This window comes from Gossypium arboreum, chromosome 11, assembly GCF_025698485.1.
Source record: "Gossypium arboreum isolate Shixiya-1 chromosome 11, ASM2569848v2, whole genome shotgun sequence".
In the NCBI taxonomy this organism is placed as follows: domain Eukaryota; kingdom Viridiplantae; phylum Streptophyta; class Magnoliopsida; order Malvales; family Malvaceae; genus Gossypium; species Gossypium arboreum.
Window position 1 is genome coordinate 2,069,014 of NC_069080.1, and position 19,055 is coordinate 2,088,068.

Below are 19,055 nucleotides of genomic sequence, written 5' to 3' on the forward strand. Positions count from 1 at the left end.
TCTTTTTAAGGGTATGGAATTTAACTTGATGATATTACTAATTTGATTTTGAGAAAAGCCTTATTTACTGTTTGACCTTGAGTTATATCATTTCTCTCATATACCAACCTAAACTTTTTTTCTTTCTAATTTTGATATTTAAATTATAATTCCGTTACATATTTTGGCCCTTGCCATTAGTAATATTAAAAAAAGCAACCGATCAAAATACACTACGTGTCCCTTTTGACTGCTGGTGTGGATGATGACGTGGTAGTTGAGCGCATTGATTGTGCATTGACTAGAAAAATATTGTAAAAATTTATTAAAATCATAAACAATTTATAAAAATAAATATTATAAATAATTATTAGATATTGTTAAAATTTGTAAAGATGTTGTTGAAAATTATAAAATAATATTTAAAGTTGCAAATAATTATTAAAAATTGTAGAACTTATTTAAAACTTATGAATAGTTGATTATATGTTGTTACTATTTCAAGACTGGGAATCTAAAAACAGTAATGCCAAAATAAATCAAGAAAAAAAAGTAAGTGACAACGTAAAAATCTCCTCGTATTCTTTTGGAATTTGTAGAGAAAATTGAAGAAGAATTATTTGATTTGTTAATTATTTACAATATTTAATTTCTTTTTTAGAATTTTTATTTTTATTTTCGATTTTTAATATTTTTTAATATTTTTTGGGTCCGGTCAACGCTGTTCGACAACTGCATCATCGCCCACTTCAGTAGTCAATGGGGAAATGTGGCGTGTTCTGATTTGTTGCTATTCTTTTTAACATTGGTCACAACAGGGTTAAACAAGTGTAATGGAACTATAGTTCAGGCGGCAAAATAGAACAAAAAAACTTAGGTACCAATTTGAGAAATTTGGGTATAATTCAAGGCCCAAATAGTGATTAAAGCCTTTAAGAAACACTGAGGAAGCACAATGATGTAACTTTTTTTTTGTTCTATGTTATTTTCAATTTGTTATTAAACTCTTTTGAATGGTAATTTTCTTTATTTCATATACATATTATTTCTTCAACAACATCTTTTGAAATTTTATTTTTCTAAATTTTTATATAGAATCTTCTATTTTAAATAATTTTATATAAAATTAAGGTAAAATTGATATAAAATATAAAAATCGGGGACTAAAATTACCATACCAGCTAAACAATGTCACTTAATAGTAGGGTGACAAAAAAAATTGAAAACAGTAGTGATTAAGTTGTAATTTTTTAATTAAATGACTAAAACGAAAATTTACAAATAGTTAAGTAACTGATGGTGCAATTTACCCTTAATTTTAATATAAAATTTTGTATTTGAGTTTTTATTTTCCAATTAAGTACTTAATATCTTTTTTCCCTACTACGGTTTACTTTTACCAGCCATATTTAATTTGAGTTCAACTACCTGCTTAAAAAAAAAATAAACTTGCTCAATTTAATCCATCTTACCTCCATCTTCCCTCCAATTGCCATTCAACGTTCATCTTAAATTTGAATTTGAAAAATCAGACCGTTCAACGTTCATCTTATATTTTGAATTTTGAAAAACCAGACCGTTGCTCACCTCGTCAGCCCCTCTTTAAAAAACCCACCACCGCTTTTCTTCATTTATATCAAAATCAAGAGACACATTTCTGTAGCTTAAAATTTTTTCCCTTCCCCCCAAAAATGGCGGATACAGCTGTTGTTGTTGATGTGCCAAGGAAATCAAGAAACAATGGAAGAAAAGCCTTGAAACAGAAGAACTCATCATCATCATCATCAACAACAACAACAAATGAAGCCAATATTTTGGCACAAAAGCTCTCACAGCAGCTTTCCCCAACGCAGGCTCCTTCTCCGATGAAATCCGATCCGTCGAAAGAGAACCACGACGGACTCTCTCAATCTCTCAAAGGAAAAGCCGCGGGCAAAGGGAAACAGAGCAAGAAATCTTTCGAGAAAGACTTGCAAGAAATGCAAGATATGCTTCAAAAGCTAAGGATAGAGAAAGAAAAGACCGAAGAGTTATTGAAAGAGAAAGATGAAATGTTGAAGATGAAGGATGAAGAGATTGAAAATAAAGGTAAAGAGCAAGAGAAATTGCAATTGGAGCTGAAGAAATTGCAGAAAATGAAGGAATTCAAGCCTAATATGGTAAAATGTCTTTTTTGTTTTGTTTTTGTTTTTGTTTTTTTGTTTTTTTTTTTACATTGGATTATGCTTTATATTCCTTTTTAGTGATTTAAATTTTGGGTTTTATTTCAGAATTTCGCAATTTCGATGAACAAAGGAGGAGGATTTGAAAAGAAAAGGCCATCTCCACCTTACATTTTGTGGTGCAAAGATCAATGGAAAGAGATAAAGAAAGAGAATCCCGAGGCTGATTTCAAAGAAGTTTCGAATATTTTGGGTGCGAAATGGAAGACGATCACGGCCGAAGAAAAGAAGCCTTACGAAGAGGTATATCGAGCCAAAAAGGAAGTGTATTTACAGGCGATTGCGAAAGAGAAACGCGAGACGGAAGCCATGAAACTCTTTGAAGATGAACATAAACAAAAGACAGCAATGGAGTTATTGGAACAATACTTGCAGTTCAAGGAAGAAGCTGAGAAAGAAACCAAGAAAAAAACCAAGAAAGAAAGGGATCCCTTAAAGCCTAAGCAACCCATGTCGGCTTTCTTTTTGTTCTCCAACGAGAGAAGGGCGGCTTTACTCGCCGATACCGGAAGCAAGAACGTTTTGGAAGCGGCGAAAATCGCGGGCGAAGAATGGAAGAACATGACTGAAGAACAAAAAAAGCCTTATGAAGAGGTAAAAATGAATAAAATGAACAAATCCTATGTTTTTCTTTAATTTAAGATCACGTAATCTCATTTTTTGTTACGGATTTTTGTAGATAGCAAAGAAGAACAAGGAAAAATACATGGAAGAAATGGAGGTTTACAAGCAGAAAAAGGAAGTAGAAGCATTGAATGTTAAAAAACAAGAAGAAGAGATGATGAAACTACAGAAACAAGAAGCACTTCAATTGCTTAAAAAGAAAGAGAAAACTGATCATATCATTAAAAAAACCAAAGAGAAACGTCAACAAAAGAAGCAGCAGAATTCAGATCCTAATAAACCTAAAAAGCCTGCATCTTCTTTCCTTTTGTTCAGCAAAGAAGCAAGGAAAACTCTGGTACAAGAACGACAAGGAATCAACAACTCTACACTTAATGCCCTGATTTCAGTGAAATGGAAGGTATGTTATCATCCTAAAATCACCAATTTTGCAATTTTTAAACTTTTTTTTTTGTTTAATTGATATTGGGTTTGTGTTGATTTTTTTGGGTTTGGATTTATTAGGAGCTTAGTGAAGAAGAAAGGGATGTTTGGAATGCGAAAGCAAGTGAAGCCATGGAAGTATACAAGAAACAAATGGAACAATACAACAAATCTGCAGAGGAGAAGGAGCAGCAGCACTAGTGAAAGACTTTTTTTTAATGTTGATGTTTTAAGTGTTTTGTCTGAACATCAATCCTTTTGATGATGATTTGATTAACATTTTCTGGCTGCAATCTAATATTTCTTTCAAGTTTTAATTCAATATTTCCCTCTCCTCGAGTAAATTTAATGCGAATTTTCTCTCTCATATTTAATGTTATCTGCATATGAATGGGGACAGACAATGATGGCAATCACGCTTTGAATTTCTCTGGATCGTGGTAACTCAGAACCTACACGTTTTATTATACCGCGTGTACCGACTATTAGAAAACCAAACATAAGCTCTTGTAATAGAAAAAAGAAAAAAAAAAAAATCTCGTCATCTACTTCTTTTTTTGTTTGTTTGTTTTCCGAGAAAATAAAATGGAGAAATTCCAAGAAAAACGCGAACAAAAGAAAAAGCAAAACTCAGAGGGCAATAATCTTATATGGGATTGCGGTAGCACCCTTTACGACTCGTTCGAATTCAACGCTTTCAATCGACAGCTCAACTCAGCAATAGTCCATTCCAGAACCATGTCCATGCCTCATTTAGAACATTGCGCTCCTCTTCCGCCGACACCGTCGAAGCTTTCTCGATCCATTGAGAAACTACTCAAATCCACGTTCAAGTTCAGACCAATTTGCAGTTGTTCGTCTGTTTTGTTGCCGGAAAAAAAGATCGAAGAAAGAGCATTACGTTGTTTGCGACAAGACAGGCACAGTGAGATACGGGAAGTCTCCAACGTTGATTTAGGAGGGTTTTGTTCGACTCAGATTATAAACTCGTGGGTTGTTAAACTTTAAGCAACTGCTTAATTATAAATTAGCATGTCTTACGTACTAATATATTTATGAATAAACAAAGATCTGTTATCAAATTTGTGAGTCGGATGTTTTTGTTTCTCTATGTCTGGTATGAAATAAAATATATATTATATTTTTCATGTTTAAGTTTTATATGATTATTAGCTGAATCACTTTAATCAAGATTAATTCTTTTATTTTTTATTTTATTACAAAACTAGTTTTAAATACATGTTGATATTATCGAATCATAATATGTTAAAAGGATAAAAATATTTATTTTCTCAACTTGATAATTTTTTTTTTTGACCTTTGAATTCTTTTATACGTTTCAGAACTTAAATAAGCTTTTTACCATTTTCGTTGGCTACCTCCTGCATCACAACAATTCCACTAATCGCGACTACTATTTTAACAAAGTAAAAAATTTACCTTGAAAAATGCATTTTTAGAGATAGAAAAAAAAATACATTTTACAATACGTGTTTTTATTACAGCATCAGTAAAAACGCATTTTATAAAACATATTTTCTTTTCTCTCTAAAAACATCATATATCGATAAATTTTTAAAAGAAGAATACACTCAGGCTTCGTTTGTTTGCTTGTATTTTGTTCTCTGGAAAATATTTTCATCATTTTTCACCGTTTGTTTGGTGGAAAACAAATTCCAATTGTAAAAGTTTTTTCCAAAACACGGGGAAATGATGCCTTCTTCTAGGAAAATGTCTTACACTTTTTTTTTGGTAAGACATTTTCAAAACACGGGAAAATGACACCTTCTTCTCCCCTTTCCTCTTCCCCTTCCGCTTCCCCTTGGGTTGCAAATCGGTGCCATTGCCAGGTACCCTGCTTTATATTCTCTCTAGTCTACCTATTTTTTATCTCTTCGATCATTCTGATTTTTGTTATCTATCTATTTTTTTTTTCAATCTCTTAGCAAATTTGTCAGGTACCTTACCCCCGCCCTAAATTTCTCAAGAGCTGCGCAATTTCGAAGAACGACAACAAGAAAGTTTGGTCAATGACCAACACTAGGGTCAATGTTAAAGATGCCGGCAGTACGGTTTCAGGTTTGAGCCAAAACTTGAGGTTGTACGTACAATTTTCGGCTCAGGTGAAGTGAGGGTCGAAGCCTAGCAAAAACGAAGAGGAGAAGCAGGATTATTACGTGAATATGGGTTACGCTATTCGGACCTTGATAAAGGAGTTCCCGGACATCTTCTACTGAGAGCTCAGTTTTGATATTTACAGGTTAGAATTCAATTTTCCCACATTTGATTTCTTTGAAATGGAGTAAATAATTGAGAATTCTGTAAAATAAATTCAATTTTTCGAAGTTTTCCTTGTTCATCTACTAATTTTGGATTCTCATTGTTAAATTCAAAAAAAAAAAAAAGAGAGAGAAAGGGTAAAATGAAAATGGCGTAGGCTTAGGCCTTGCCTTCTTCGCAGAAACAAGAGCATCTAGAAGTTGGGAAGCGCCAGGTACATCTTTTGGTTCTTAATTTTTTCCCTTTATTGGTTGATTTAATGGTTTCTTTCTATTTTGAAATATGATTTTCGATCTGGTAAATGGTTTGGTTACTATAAAGTCAGCTATTTTGGATATCGATTTTGGAATAGGATAGAATTGGCGGTCTATTTTGGTATTTTCATATATGATCTGTAGTATATTTGCATTGTCTTGCAATTATTTGGTAGATCATGTCCGAAATTGATGGTATATGGAATTAATTATTTTGTTAGATTACACCTTTTGGGAATTTCAATGCTTTTATGCCTTAAATCTTTGCAATTGCATAAGGTGATGCTATTGGAGCTAAAACTATGACCAATGTTTTTTGGTTTTTCTTCTTAAATTAGATTTGAGAGTTCATTTTTATCATTATGTGCTTTTGTTTGTATTCAAGCTAGAAAAGATGAAGAAGCTTCATTGCATTTGACACTTTTATAACAGTGATTTCAGATGAAGAGTGTATTTAAGTTGCATAACGATAGCATTGCAATTTAAGGTTGCCTATATGCGTTTGTGCCTGAGTGAAGTGTCTTATTTCTACTTCTATTTTATGATGTGTTGAATCTATTTTGGTTGTTTAGAACTCTTCTTCTGATTTTTTTCAGTAGTCATTCATGTTCTACTAACTAAGTCTGGTAAACAAAAAAAACTCCATTCTACATTTCTATGTTTTGTCTTTGAATGTTGTGCCTTTTACATAGTTTGAAAAGTTAATATCCTCCTAAATCGTCCATTTAGTTAATTGGATTTTGTATAATTTTTACTCTGGATTTATGCTTATGATAGAAGTTTTCAATTAGATTTTATTACATAAATGGGTTTTTGCAAATGAACAAATAATTATTTAGAGTATGTTTACCAAGTACTGTTACAATTGATCCCTCCTTTCTTGTAGCTGGAGGAATTCCGCAAGAAAAAAACAGCCAAGAAGGCAGCATCTACCTCCCAAACTAATGTTTTTTGTAACAGCCTAATTTTCAGTGGTATTGAGAATAGAGGTTTGAGATCACCAAATCCGACGGGTGAGTTAAAAATTTAATAAATTAATACCTATGAGTCAAATGCGAATATAAAAGCATTTTTGAATTAGTGAATTTGGTAATTTAAAAAAATTAATTAGGTAAATTGGGTCGAGAATAAGGTATCGAGACCTCGACTTCATAAATCGAGCCATAAATATTTTTAGAAATATTTATGGAGTGTTGGTGAGGTAGTATTAAAATTTAGTCAGAAAATTTTGACGTTTGAGTGGTTAATTAAATAAAAAGGACTAAATTGAAAAGGGTGTAAAAGTTGCTAGAAGGATTAAATAGCTCAATTGTCAAATGAGGAAGGACCTAAAGTGAAAATAGTCCTAAAGGAGATATTTTGGGCGGCAATAGCTAAGAAAAATCAGGAAATGGATGAAATAAGGGCAAAATTGGAAAATTGCCAAAATTGGCTAAATAAAAATGGGACTAAATTGGAATATCTAGAATTCTCTTCATTTCTCTTCATATTCATCAGCTGAAAAACAGCCATGGAGGAGGGTTCAAGCTGGTTTTCATACTCTAGCTTCATGTAAGTTTAATGCTTGCTTTCTCCTTGAAAGTTTTATGTTTTTGTGACTTTTACAACTAGGTCCACTTGTTGAATTCATTAGTTTTTGATTCTATGAAAGAAATTGAAAGTTGCTATGAATATGTGATGGAAGTATATGATGATTTGGCATGGAATTAGAGCTTTAAATTATTTATATGCTGATTTTATTGAAAGAATTGAATAGAAAGTGAATGTTTGGGACCTAATTGTAACAGAGTTTGGAGTTAGATTTTCATATGGAAATTCTGAATTTCAATAGTTATGAAATAACTTATAATGTCTAGAAAAAGTGTTACTTGAGAAAATTATCTTAATTGAGGGGTTAATTGAGCAAGGACTGAATTGTATGAATTGTGAAATTTGGGGCAAAATGGAAATCAACATTTTGCACTAAAACTGTTTTAGACAGCAGCAGTAGTCTAATTTTGAAAAATCACTAAAAATTATAGAAATCGAATTAGAGAATGAATAAAATATGAAATTAAATCTTATTGAGTCTAGTTTCTTATAAAAGAAATTATGTAAGCAATGAAATTTTAAATCATGAGATACAATAACGTTTGTGAGACAAGGTCAGAATGATTTCGAGTTCCCCTGTTCTGACTTTGGAAAATCATAAAAAATTGGATAAAAATAATTAGGGGCTTATATTTATATGTTTATAATTCTGAATGAGTCTATTTTCAATATAAATAAACGAGGACATCATTCGAATCCTGTACAAGAAGATAATTAATTTTTAGTGAAGAAGGGTCGGAACTGTCAGACAGCAGAACAGGGGAGACTTTAATGAATAAACTGTATTAATTGGCCCAACCAAAAATTATGAAATTTTTATGGTAAGAAGGTATATGAGTCTAGTTTCAGGGAAAATTATAGGATCTTAATTTTGAGTTCTGTATCTCAAGATAAAAATAATTTAGTGACTATGACACAGATGGACAGCTTGAATATTCACATAAGTAGATAGTGAAAATTATGGATAATGTTACCTACAAGTGTGTTGTTTATACTAAGGATGTGAAATGGAGAGAAGGAGGAGGAAAAATATGTATGAATATTCAGCTAGCATGGCTAATTTGTATGTTTTTGGGTCAAGGACTAAATTGAATAAAAGTAAAACTTTATGGGTAATTTTGTAAAAATGTCGAAAATGACTAAATTGAAGGGAATGAATTGTTTTATTATCTAAATTAATAAATTGAATGAAATTATCAATTTAAGATTAGGTGAAATTTGGGAATATGGTAAATTACCAATATGCCCTTAAATCTTGGTATTTTTGCAATTTAGTCAGGTAGGTTCGTATATCCTGCATGAGCATGTAAATATGAAAATTTAAGTATTGTATCGTATTTTATATGATATTTTGAATTGAATATATGAAAAGAATGTTACATGAAACATGAAAATGAATACTAAATAATATAAATTAATTGAAATTATTCTGAAAATCTCGGTAATGCCTCGTATCCTATCCCGGTCTCAGGTACGGGTATGGGGTATTACATTTTTGATGTTAGCTTAAATGGAAAACAACAATTAAAAATAACAATTTCTGAAGTGTATTGCTTGTAATAACAATTTATAAACATTTTTTGAAGTGTACTTTTTGATGTCTTGTAATAACAATCTACCTCCCTTGAGCGAGTTATACTTCTTGTAATAACAATTTCCTTACTAACACAAATAAACATTTTTTGAAGTGTACTTTTTGATGTCTTAGAAATATGCCATTATAAGTATCCATGGTTATATTTAACTCATCTGATGCAATTTGACATTCCATAATATATGCAATTTATTACTAGTCTATGTTGTTCTATCCATAACAACCATGATATAATGGATGAGTATATTTGTATCCTTAGATCTATGTCTTATGTTTACCATCTTGTCTTTTGGTGTCCATGAACTGGATCTAGGCTTTGTTGGATATAAGAGGCATGGATAAGGAGACTTTTGAGCATTTTAGTGATAATGCACTGTTTTATATTTTAAGCCTAATGTTATGTTGGTTTCTTAAAATAAGCTAATACAAATGGTTGGTCAAACAAGTCGAAGAAGCTGTTGAAACGAAAACACTGTTGTATGTTTTGAAGCTTCTAATATGCTCACACAGATAATTTGATGTCGAAAACTATAATTTAAAACAACTTTTATGAAATATTTTCAAAAAATTTGCCAAACAACAGAAAATATTTTACACAGATTCATTCAAACACCAGAAAAATAAATCATTTTCCAGAAAATATTTTCCGAAAAATATTCTACTGGCAAACAAACGGACCCTTAATCAAATTTCATTTTTTCTCAGCATAATGGGTAAATCAACCCCAAAATATTAGTTATATCAAATCAAAGAGCAAATTAATTTATTCTATTATAAACTTGATTCATTCATCTTGTTAAAAATTTAATATATATATATATATATATACGTTTAGACACATTACATGTAATTTTTCGATTATTCTTTTAATCACATCAATTTTAATAATAAAACGAATAAAAATTTTCTGCTAATATACCCATTTTTAAATAAATGAGACAAAATCCAATCTCTAACTCTTAACTTAAAAATTTTGATTATATACTAAAATTAATCTAAAATCAACATTCAATTTCATTTCATTTTGATTTTAATTTTAAAAACAAAAATATTACGAATTATCTTTAATATTCAATTCAATACGACATTATTTTTTTTGTCAAAAATCAATCTCAGCTAAACCATTATCATTTGAAAATGTTAAATTTCGCCATTGAATTTTTCCAATAGAATCTCACTTCCTTAATAGCTTAAGATAGTGGGATGATTTATGTATTATTCTCCATTACATAATTTCTAAATATTAAAAAATAATAAAATTTAACATTCTTTTCCGATAATATGCTTCAACATGATTGCATGCATCTGCTTGGTGGGCAAGCACTTTGATCCTCATCAACAATAATCAACGAAGCAGAAGCAAAGAAACATGTTAAATGGATGTTGCCGTCAAGGAACTCATTCTTTGGCTGATTCTTCATTTATACCCATTTTCACGTTTCGAATATGTGCCTAAACATTCCAATACTTAAAAAGAATTGTATACAACAAATCTCGAACGCATGCTCGCACTTGAATAAATTGATAGAATTTCTTTACGAAATGAAGTTGGCCGATATGAGAAAGTAGATTCAAAGGGTGATGTAACATAATGCAAGAGGAACCTCACTTTTCTCTATGCCTATATATTAATGGCTGCATTTACATTGCTAAATTCAGCAGGCAACCTAAGAGAAGCTCAAGGCTGACTCTAAATCTTATCTATTGCTATGGCTACTGAACAATGTGTGCGCCCTGTTGAAAAAACCCTACACGAAGGGAAACATGAACACCATCCGAGCAGTGGCCAAACTCAGGTTCATAAGGAGAGTAAGGGTGTGAGTCAATCACATGGGCACAACCAACTGAGCCATGACACACCCAAAACACATGCCGAGTCCAAGACCGTGAGCCATGGTGTCCATGCTCAGCAACATGTGGCTCAAAGCACGGCCATGCCTACAACTTGCCATGGAAAGAAGGAAAAGAAGATGAAAGACAAGAAGGAGAAAGACAAGGACAGGAAGGAAAAGAAAGAAAAGAAGGAAAAGAAGACCGAGAGCAAGAAGAAGCCTGAGAAGGAGAAGAGTAAGCACAAGAAGAGCAAAGACGACAGCAGCAGTGACAGCGACTAAAGAGATGGCTGGCCCTGGCACGTATAGTGTTTTGCACTACACTAAATAAAACCATGTGCAGTCTCACCAGCAGTCTAATATGGTGTCTCGTGCAATGTAAGACTATAAATTATCATATCTCCTATTAAATATAAGGGAAAATAGATATATTTTTATGGATATATCACGGTTTTGTTTTTTTATAATGGATGGTGTAATCTTTTACTCGATAAAAGATTCAACCTTGCAGAAACATGCGCAGCTTAAATTAGATTCACTCACACATTCGCGTTTAGCTTTACATTAAAAAGTACTTGGGTTACAGGTACTTACAAGAATGATAAGCTTCTCAGTTCACATCCATAAACACTGTAGTGAGGTTATAGTAGATGTGAATGAGAACTTGCTCCGCCAATAGTATAGGGCCAAGGGAAAAAGGGAGCATTTGAACCTTGGGCCTTAGCAATCCTTAGAACAAACAAAGGCTAAAGGCATTAAACAAACTTAGACAAAAAAGGATTAAGGCTTTGATTCACCTTCATCTCAGAGACCTGGTGAAAAATGATGCAATGGCCTGAATAGCTGCATCTTCAGCTTCCTCTTGGGTTGATCCCTTGGTTTGGAGGTGCTTTTTTGAAATCTTGAACGAGTGATCACCACTCTCGATCTCGTGCAACCCACTCATTGTCTTCATTTTCTTCCTAACAGCTTCTAGTTTTTCCAAGGGGCAGAGACCATCTTTGGTACCCTAAAGTTCAAAGTCAAAATGAGTAGCTTACAGCATTATAAGAACTACATAACCTTCAAAAGATTTCTACATAAAAATAGTATCATGCTAGTAAAAATTTAATCAATATCCAGACCATCAGCATACAGCAACATAAATTTATCAGCCAGTTATGGGAAATGCCCAATCTTTTTTACAGACAAAAGATAAAAATACGAAGACCACATCCATTAATACAAAGAACCATGAATTAAGATGAGAAAAGTACCTGCACAAACATCACAGGAACTTTAAGTTGAAGTAGAGTTTCATCTCTCACTGCTCCATTCATACCCTGATATTTATTTAAGCAAGAAAATGTATTATAATAAAGCATGACTCTGTTTCCAAGCTACATCACAAAGGATAAAAGTACCACTCCTCAGGTACAAGTCCTTGGTTTCTGCTACTATCCTATAGGAGCACCCGAACCACATTTAAAATGCCAACATTCAGTTCATTCTTTATTCAACTGTTCACTATCTCAATAACGACATTCACAAGTATCAAAATAAGGGAAAAATTCAACAAATGTATTACTTTGTGTAAGATATGATCTTTTAATGAAATAAATGGGAAAACAAAAACAAAAAATCTCTTCACTGAATCAGATTTTCTAAAGAAAGACATGTTAAGATTCAAGAAATAATTAATACTATGTTCATAAGTAGCAAAAGACTCCTTTACAAAGATACAATAAATAAAGCATAACAATTAGATGAGTTAACCTTGAGAAAACTACAACAGAAGACAAACAGCTGTAAACAGGCACATTAGATGGAATAGGACCAGTATAAACGAAAAGAACCATGGGATATCTTCATAAGAAACTTGAAAAGAAACAGTGGATACTGTCTATGAATTTCAAAACCAAAGTGTGAAAAATGACAAACCTTAAGCGGGTATCCTAGGCAAACAATTAACAATGGAGAAATGTCTTCCCTTCCAGCCACCATGCAGCTGATTCTACAAAATGAACGTGACTTTAAAACAAGACATATTAGCAAGCATCAATGAAATCTACACAATCTTAAAGAACCAGGATTAGTGATTAGTGACCCTTAATTCCTTAAAAGCAGAAAATGGCAGAATACTAAGAATGCTGCTAATGAGTACCCCAAGTTTATAATAATATCTTCCTTCAATACGTTGAAAATGATGAATGAAATCATCAACATACATTTAAATTTTAAAATAGTGTTATTGCTATAAAGTAATATATCAAGCAACCTTAAAAGACTGCTCTAAGCACACAGACATTAGCAAATACAAATAGTATTGATACAATCATATTGTACCTTGAACCCATTGATTTGCCAGCCAAAATCAAAGGATGCCCAGGATATTTAGCAACTGCATTTTTAACAACATTTGTGTGAAAATCTACCAATTTTTCTGCCTTGGGTGGAGATCTTCTTTTTCCCTCAGACACATCTGTAAATACCAAAACAATCCATTAAATTTTACATTACAAAAATGAAAAAAAGAAATCCAACTTAAAATAATTTTAAGAGGAAACGAATTTAACTGAGAAGTGAACTTACAAGGGTAATCAAATGTCACTACTTCAACAGCATTCAAAGCCTTCTTTAGCATTTCTTTCCATCTGCATCAATTCCACTCACTTAACCATATAATGGGGGGGAACCATGTAATATTTTGAAGAAGGAGAGAAGAGGGACCTGATCATCCAATCAGAAGAGGAAGGAGCACCAGCGCCATGAGCGAAGACTATCAAAGGGGATGAATTGTCTTGGGTCAACGTAGATTTTGACGGTGATTCTGTGTCAACGGTTTGCCCTTTTCGCCTTCGCTTTGAAGGCGGTGAAGAAGTCATTGATTTCACTTCCTTTTTTCCCCACAATTTGAACAAAAAATTCGATCTTTTGGGCTTGTTCTCAAATGAGTTTGAATTTGGAAAACCTATCAAACATAAAATGGAGTTTCCCTTGGCGCCAAATACTACTTTAGTTTCCCGCCACTTTGAAGAACTCCCCAAGCTTCACCAACAAGTCACCTAACATCGTTTCAGACCTTTTTGGGCTTTTAATGGAGGGTGGGAGTAACACACGGCTCTAAATTTTAGGGATTTGTTGGATTATTACTAATTCTTTTTTTCAACATTTATGCATTGTAACACCCTCGCTTAACCTAATAGTTGGATTCGAACTACATTTTTATTAGAACAACTACAATCAATTATGCACTGACTAATCATTCACACGTGCAATTAAACATCAATCACATTCAATTTATTTTAAATAATTATTTTCGAATTCTATACGAACTTATAAAAGCTCTTTTGTAAACTTGAGTATGGAATAAGACCAAATTGTAAAATTTTAAAAATTTAGATTTAACATCACTTTCACATCGTGACATCGCCAACACAGTAAGTCACGTCACAACTTCACATCATTTGATGTTGCGATGTCACTTACTGTCGGTCTACTTTGCGATGAGAGATGTTGGTCGTCAATATATATGGGCCCTGTTTTTGGCAAAATGCATATTTTGGTATCTATTCTCTAATGTTATAATAAACATTAATAATGATAGAAGAATAATCGCAAAGCAATAGGAAATAAAAATAAGAACACACTGATTTTACGTGGAAAACCCTTATCTTGAAAAACCACGACCAAAGGAAGAGAAAATCACTATGTTGAAAAACGCACAATACAAGAGGAGTTTGACTATAGCTATTTAAGGGTTAAACAACCCTGTTATAATCAATGTCTAATAGAAAAAAGTATAGTCCTATATGTTGGAAAATATAAGACATCACATATATAATAAGGGTAATTACATGTTACTATTTACTATCACGATAGGTTAGCCCAAAATTAAAAGTGATCTAATTTGGTTAAAATTTTATTAGGCTTTAATTATTAAATAAAGTACGGGTCAAATATGTGTAGATATTCTAGTAATTGAGTTCTAATCAAATTCTAATTAATGATGGGCTAACTAGAATTTGATTAGAACTAATATGCCAAGGTTATAAATATTAGGGTTATGGTCCCCAATCCCATCATTATGAATGAGGGAGCAGATATTTTCTGAATTTTTTGTGTGCTAATTTGGAAGATCAAATACCCAAGATCCAGTAAAACTTCAAGGAATTCATGGATTCAAGTATGCTTCCGCATCTAGTTTTGTTCTTAATTTATTCTTAATGATTTGACATGATAGATCCTAATTTATTAAGTTTTATTTAGATTTATTTTACAAATCTAACACTATATGAATTCAACTTGTGCGGCATGGTCCGTACCGTGTGGATTCCACACTCTCGGTCTTTCGCCCTCACAGATCTTCCTATTTTGTCTCTCTATTTTATTTTTTAACAAGTGACGGGATTCATTTCACACAACTCTAACAACTAACTTCCAATCAAAACCTTTCAACATATTCACCTAATTTCCACTTCCACGTGATTCAGAACACATCAAAAAATGCCAAACAAATTTAAATATTCAAATTCACTTTTGCCAACTCAAAAACATGATCTCAATCTAATTAAAACCAAATCATGACATTACATCTCAATCTAATCAAAATCAAATCATGACATTACATGCATTCAAATATCAATTTCACCTATGTCATTCCACTTCAATTGCATACACTTATGCACATTATACACATTAATGGCTTATAGGCCTTAAGCATGAAAACCAACCATCAATAATAAGTTATTTATTATAAGCATACTCTAGAGCATCAATTTTCAAATACTAGTTAATTTCACTACTTATTAAACAATTTACCATTTCTACCTCAACTTATGTCATTCTACAAGCCAAACGTGTAGGTACAGATTATATCTTATTTTAGGATAACATATAGCCAACATCAAATATGTACCAAATCACCAAGGCAAGACATTACACAAAATGACTATGTTATGCATGCCAAGTATAGATACTTTTACATTCTAAGGTTCTCACCCAAAAAATTGTATACATGTCACAACCCTTGACTCGAAATGATAGTATAACTATCGATTCGGTGATAGTGTGAGCTTCGGAATGATCTGGCTTGACGAATTTTGCAATGTGGTGGTCAACAAGAAAAGGAAAACAAACAAGGCGGGTATATAAGATTCTTAGTAAGTTGACATGTATCATACAAAACTTACCACGTTATTACCTAACATTTTTAAGTTACTTTAGCTTTGCATAATATTTGGCACTAGACATGGCAATCAAAAACACTGACATTGTAACATGCCAAATCATGTCACTTTAAGTAACTAAACTCAAAAACACGTTCAATCAAGGGATAATACAATCGTGTACATGTTAAAGACATTACTCCAATCAAATTTTCATCATCAATTTATTCAATAACTTTCCATTTGAATATAAATGTTATTTCATTCCATTTCAATTTATCAATTTCATTTAAACCGTTCCGCCTAATGAACCCTAGTAAACAGACTCGAATACACAAGTATCTACACCACACCAGTTCCTTGTTCAAATTGAATGTATATACATATCAGGTTACTCGAATGGCTAAACCTTTATAACGGCACATCAGGTTACTTGTCTAAGCTAAACTTGTGTCACGTTACACTTGAGAATCCATAACAAATGTTGGACCTCGGTAAAATCTGTAACAAATCTCATACAAGCGTGCACAATACCCTATTGGCATGCTAATCGTATACTAACCTTTACTATGTTCATATTGGCATCTTTTACACATATAAACGTTACATTTCAATTTAGTCAAATTCTATCATTTCAAACCAACTCACAACTAGATATTTCACAATCAAACATACATATATAAATCAAATACATAACAACCTAAGTAAACAAATATCATATGAACTTACCTGATCAAAACACCAAACAAGTTGATTCTTCAGGATTGATCAACAGTTTTAGCTTTTACTCAATTAACTTTGCTTTGATCCGGTTCTTGATCTAAATAATTGTTTTGTACAATCCATAAATACAAAACATTTTCATATTGTGCATTGAAATGAATGAACCAATATAATTTCATTTTTCAATACCCTTAAATTTTTACATATTATTAAATTTAGCCATGAATTCGAAATAGCCATAATTTTCAATTCTTAACCTCGGTATAAAATCCAACTCCACATACATACATTAGGGACCCACAACTTTCTATTTCTACCAGAATTTTACAATAATTTTGCATTTTAATCACTTCAGTCCCTATGTACAAAACTAACGATCAAACATTACAATCTAGTCATTTTCGTAATCTAAGCTTAAACTCTATCAATTTCACACCAAATTCTCCAAGAAATTAACAATGAAAACTTTCTAAAACTTTATCAGTTTTACAAATTGGTACATGAGCTAGCTAATCAAGCTATTATGACATTAAATTCATAAAAATTACAAGAAAATAACCTAAATCTGCTTACCAAATTATAGCCGAATGATTAAGTGTTTTGAAAATTTTCTTCAAGCTACTTCTATGGTGGACGGTAGTGAATATGGGAAGAAGATGGTAAGTTTCCACTAACTTTTCCTATTTATACCACAATTATATGCTAATTAACCTTGTTTGTAACGACCCGAACTTTAAGGTTATTAGAAAAATGTATTTTCGAGTCACCGTTTCTGAAAAATGGATTAGATTATAAAAAAAAAGTAAAAATATTTATGAAGTTAAGTGAGTGATTAATTAAAGTTTAATTAAGTAAATTTAGCTTAATTAAGGATAATTGGATAAAAGATTAAATTGAATATAATGTGAAAGTTTAGTTTTAAAGTAATAGAAAATAAAAGGATCAAAATGGCAATTAAGCCATACCCATGAAATGAGGCGGTGAATGGAAGAAAATTAAGATTTTTCTTGAATTATGTATATTATTAAATTATTAAATATATATGTATATATAAAAAAAAGAAGAAAAACAAGTGTATAAAATGATTGGTACAAGTGTTAAATAAATATTTGTTATTAAATAGATTTTTATTATAGTTATTATTGTCATTATATATATATATATATATATATATATAAGAAACAAAAGAAAAAACAAAAGAATAAAAAGAGGAAAGAAACAGAATAGCAGGGGACGACACAGAGAAGGGAGAAAGGAAGAAAAGAAAAAGGGAAAAATAAGGTTTTAAAGGTTCCAAGTTAATTTGATAAGTCAATTTAGCCCATTTTCTTATGATTTTTGAGTTTTTGGAATCCCAGAGATAAATACTACTTGTTTTAAGTAGAAATTTTGAAAGTCATTAGATTTCTAAGTATGGTTCATGTTGAATAAAATGATGGAATTGGGGGTTTATTTGATAGAAATTTTGATTGGAATTGAATAAAGGATTGAATCGTAAACTAAGCTATAAGTTTTGAGTTTTAGGGATTAAATGGAAATAAATTCGAAATTATGAAAATATGCTGGAAATTTTATAGTTAAGTATGAGTTTGGACAAAATTTGAATAGAAATGAAGTATGAATTGAGATAGAAAAAGTAAGTAAATCTAGTTAAGATTAAATTGAAATTAAAGTAGAAATTGAATAAAAATTGTATTAATTAGATATAAATTAGTAGTGAATTAACGAATATGAATTGTTTTAATTCCCATAGCTAATGTTGTCTCGGGAAACCTCGGCTAAGCAAGGAAAAAATGGCAAAGACAAAGGGAGTTAGCTCAAGATATAAATGATTTAGTAACAATGACTCAAGTAGACAGCTTTGAACGAACATATAAGTAAATAGTGGAATTATATGTATAAAAATGGTTAAATTTGCATGTTTAGGCTCATGGATTAAATTGAATTGTGTTATATTGATGATTATAAATTATTATTATTTTCAGTAGTTAACAAAGAACCCAAGACATCGTAGCACAAAGGAAAGGAGAAAGCTATCGAGGATTAAAACGAGAAATTCACGGTTTGTATTACTATAATTCAAATTACTTTTTATTAAATGTTTTATATCAATTTTATATTTAATAAGTGAATTATAAGGTAAGTATTGATATTTGAGTTGAATGAGAATTGAATTGAATGGTGAATGTGTATGTATAATTGAATTGTAAATTGATTTGAATGTGAAAATTTTAATTGAAAAGTAATCTTGGAATGGAAATGAAAGTGAATTGAGAATTGAAATACCCTATTAACTAGTCGGGCTAAGTCGGATATAATTGGCATGCCATAAGATTTGGAAGTGTACGGGAGTTTGCCGGCTTTACTGATCAGGCACTTTATGTGTC

The 19,055-nt window shown here is 31.5% G+C and overlaps 3 protein-coding genes across 3 annotated transcripts; 2 read left to right on the forward strand and 1 right to left on the reverse strand.

Moving 5' to 3' along the window:
- Window positions 1-1,586: 1,586 nt before the first annotated feature.
- On the forward strand, window positions 1,587-3,603 carry LOC108460035 (high mobility group B protein 6-like). The gene is made up of 4 exons (XM_017759420.2): window positions 1,587-2,138; window positions 2,250-2,795; window positions 2,881-3,225; window positions 3,330-3,603. The coding sequence occupies exons 1-4, from the start codon at window positions 1,671-1,673 to the stop codon at window positions 3,447-3,449; spliced, it is 1,479 nt and encodes a 492-aa protein (XP_017614909.1). The 5' UTR covers window positions 1,587-1,670; the 3' UTR covers window positions 3,450-3,603.
- A 7,020-nt stretch (window positions 3,604-10,623) lies between these two features.
- On the reverse strand, window positions 10,624-14,002 carry LOC108465791 (uncharacterized). The gene is made up of 6 exons (XM_017766170.2): window positions 13,508-14,002; window positions 13,370-13,431; window positions 13,124-13,259; window positions 12,719-12,791; window positions 12,055-12,120; window positions 10,624-11,807 (listed from the first exon to the last, which is right to left on the reverse strand). Exons 1-6 carry the CDS (start codon window positions 13,660-13,662, stop codon window positions 11,598-11,600), a joined length of 702 nt encoding a protein of 233 aa, XP_017621659.1. The 5' UTR covers window positions 13,663-14,002; the 3' UTR covers window positions 10,624-11,597.
- Window positions 10,676-11,080, forward strand: LOC128284337 (protein PXR1-like). Its single transcript, XM_053022345.1, has one exon. The coding sequence runs from the start codon at window positions 10,676-10,678 to the stop codon at window positions 11,078-11,080; it is 405 nt and encodes a 134-aa protein (XP_052878305.1).
- Window positions 14,003-19,055: the final 5,053 nt, after the last annotated feature.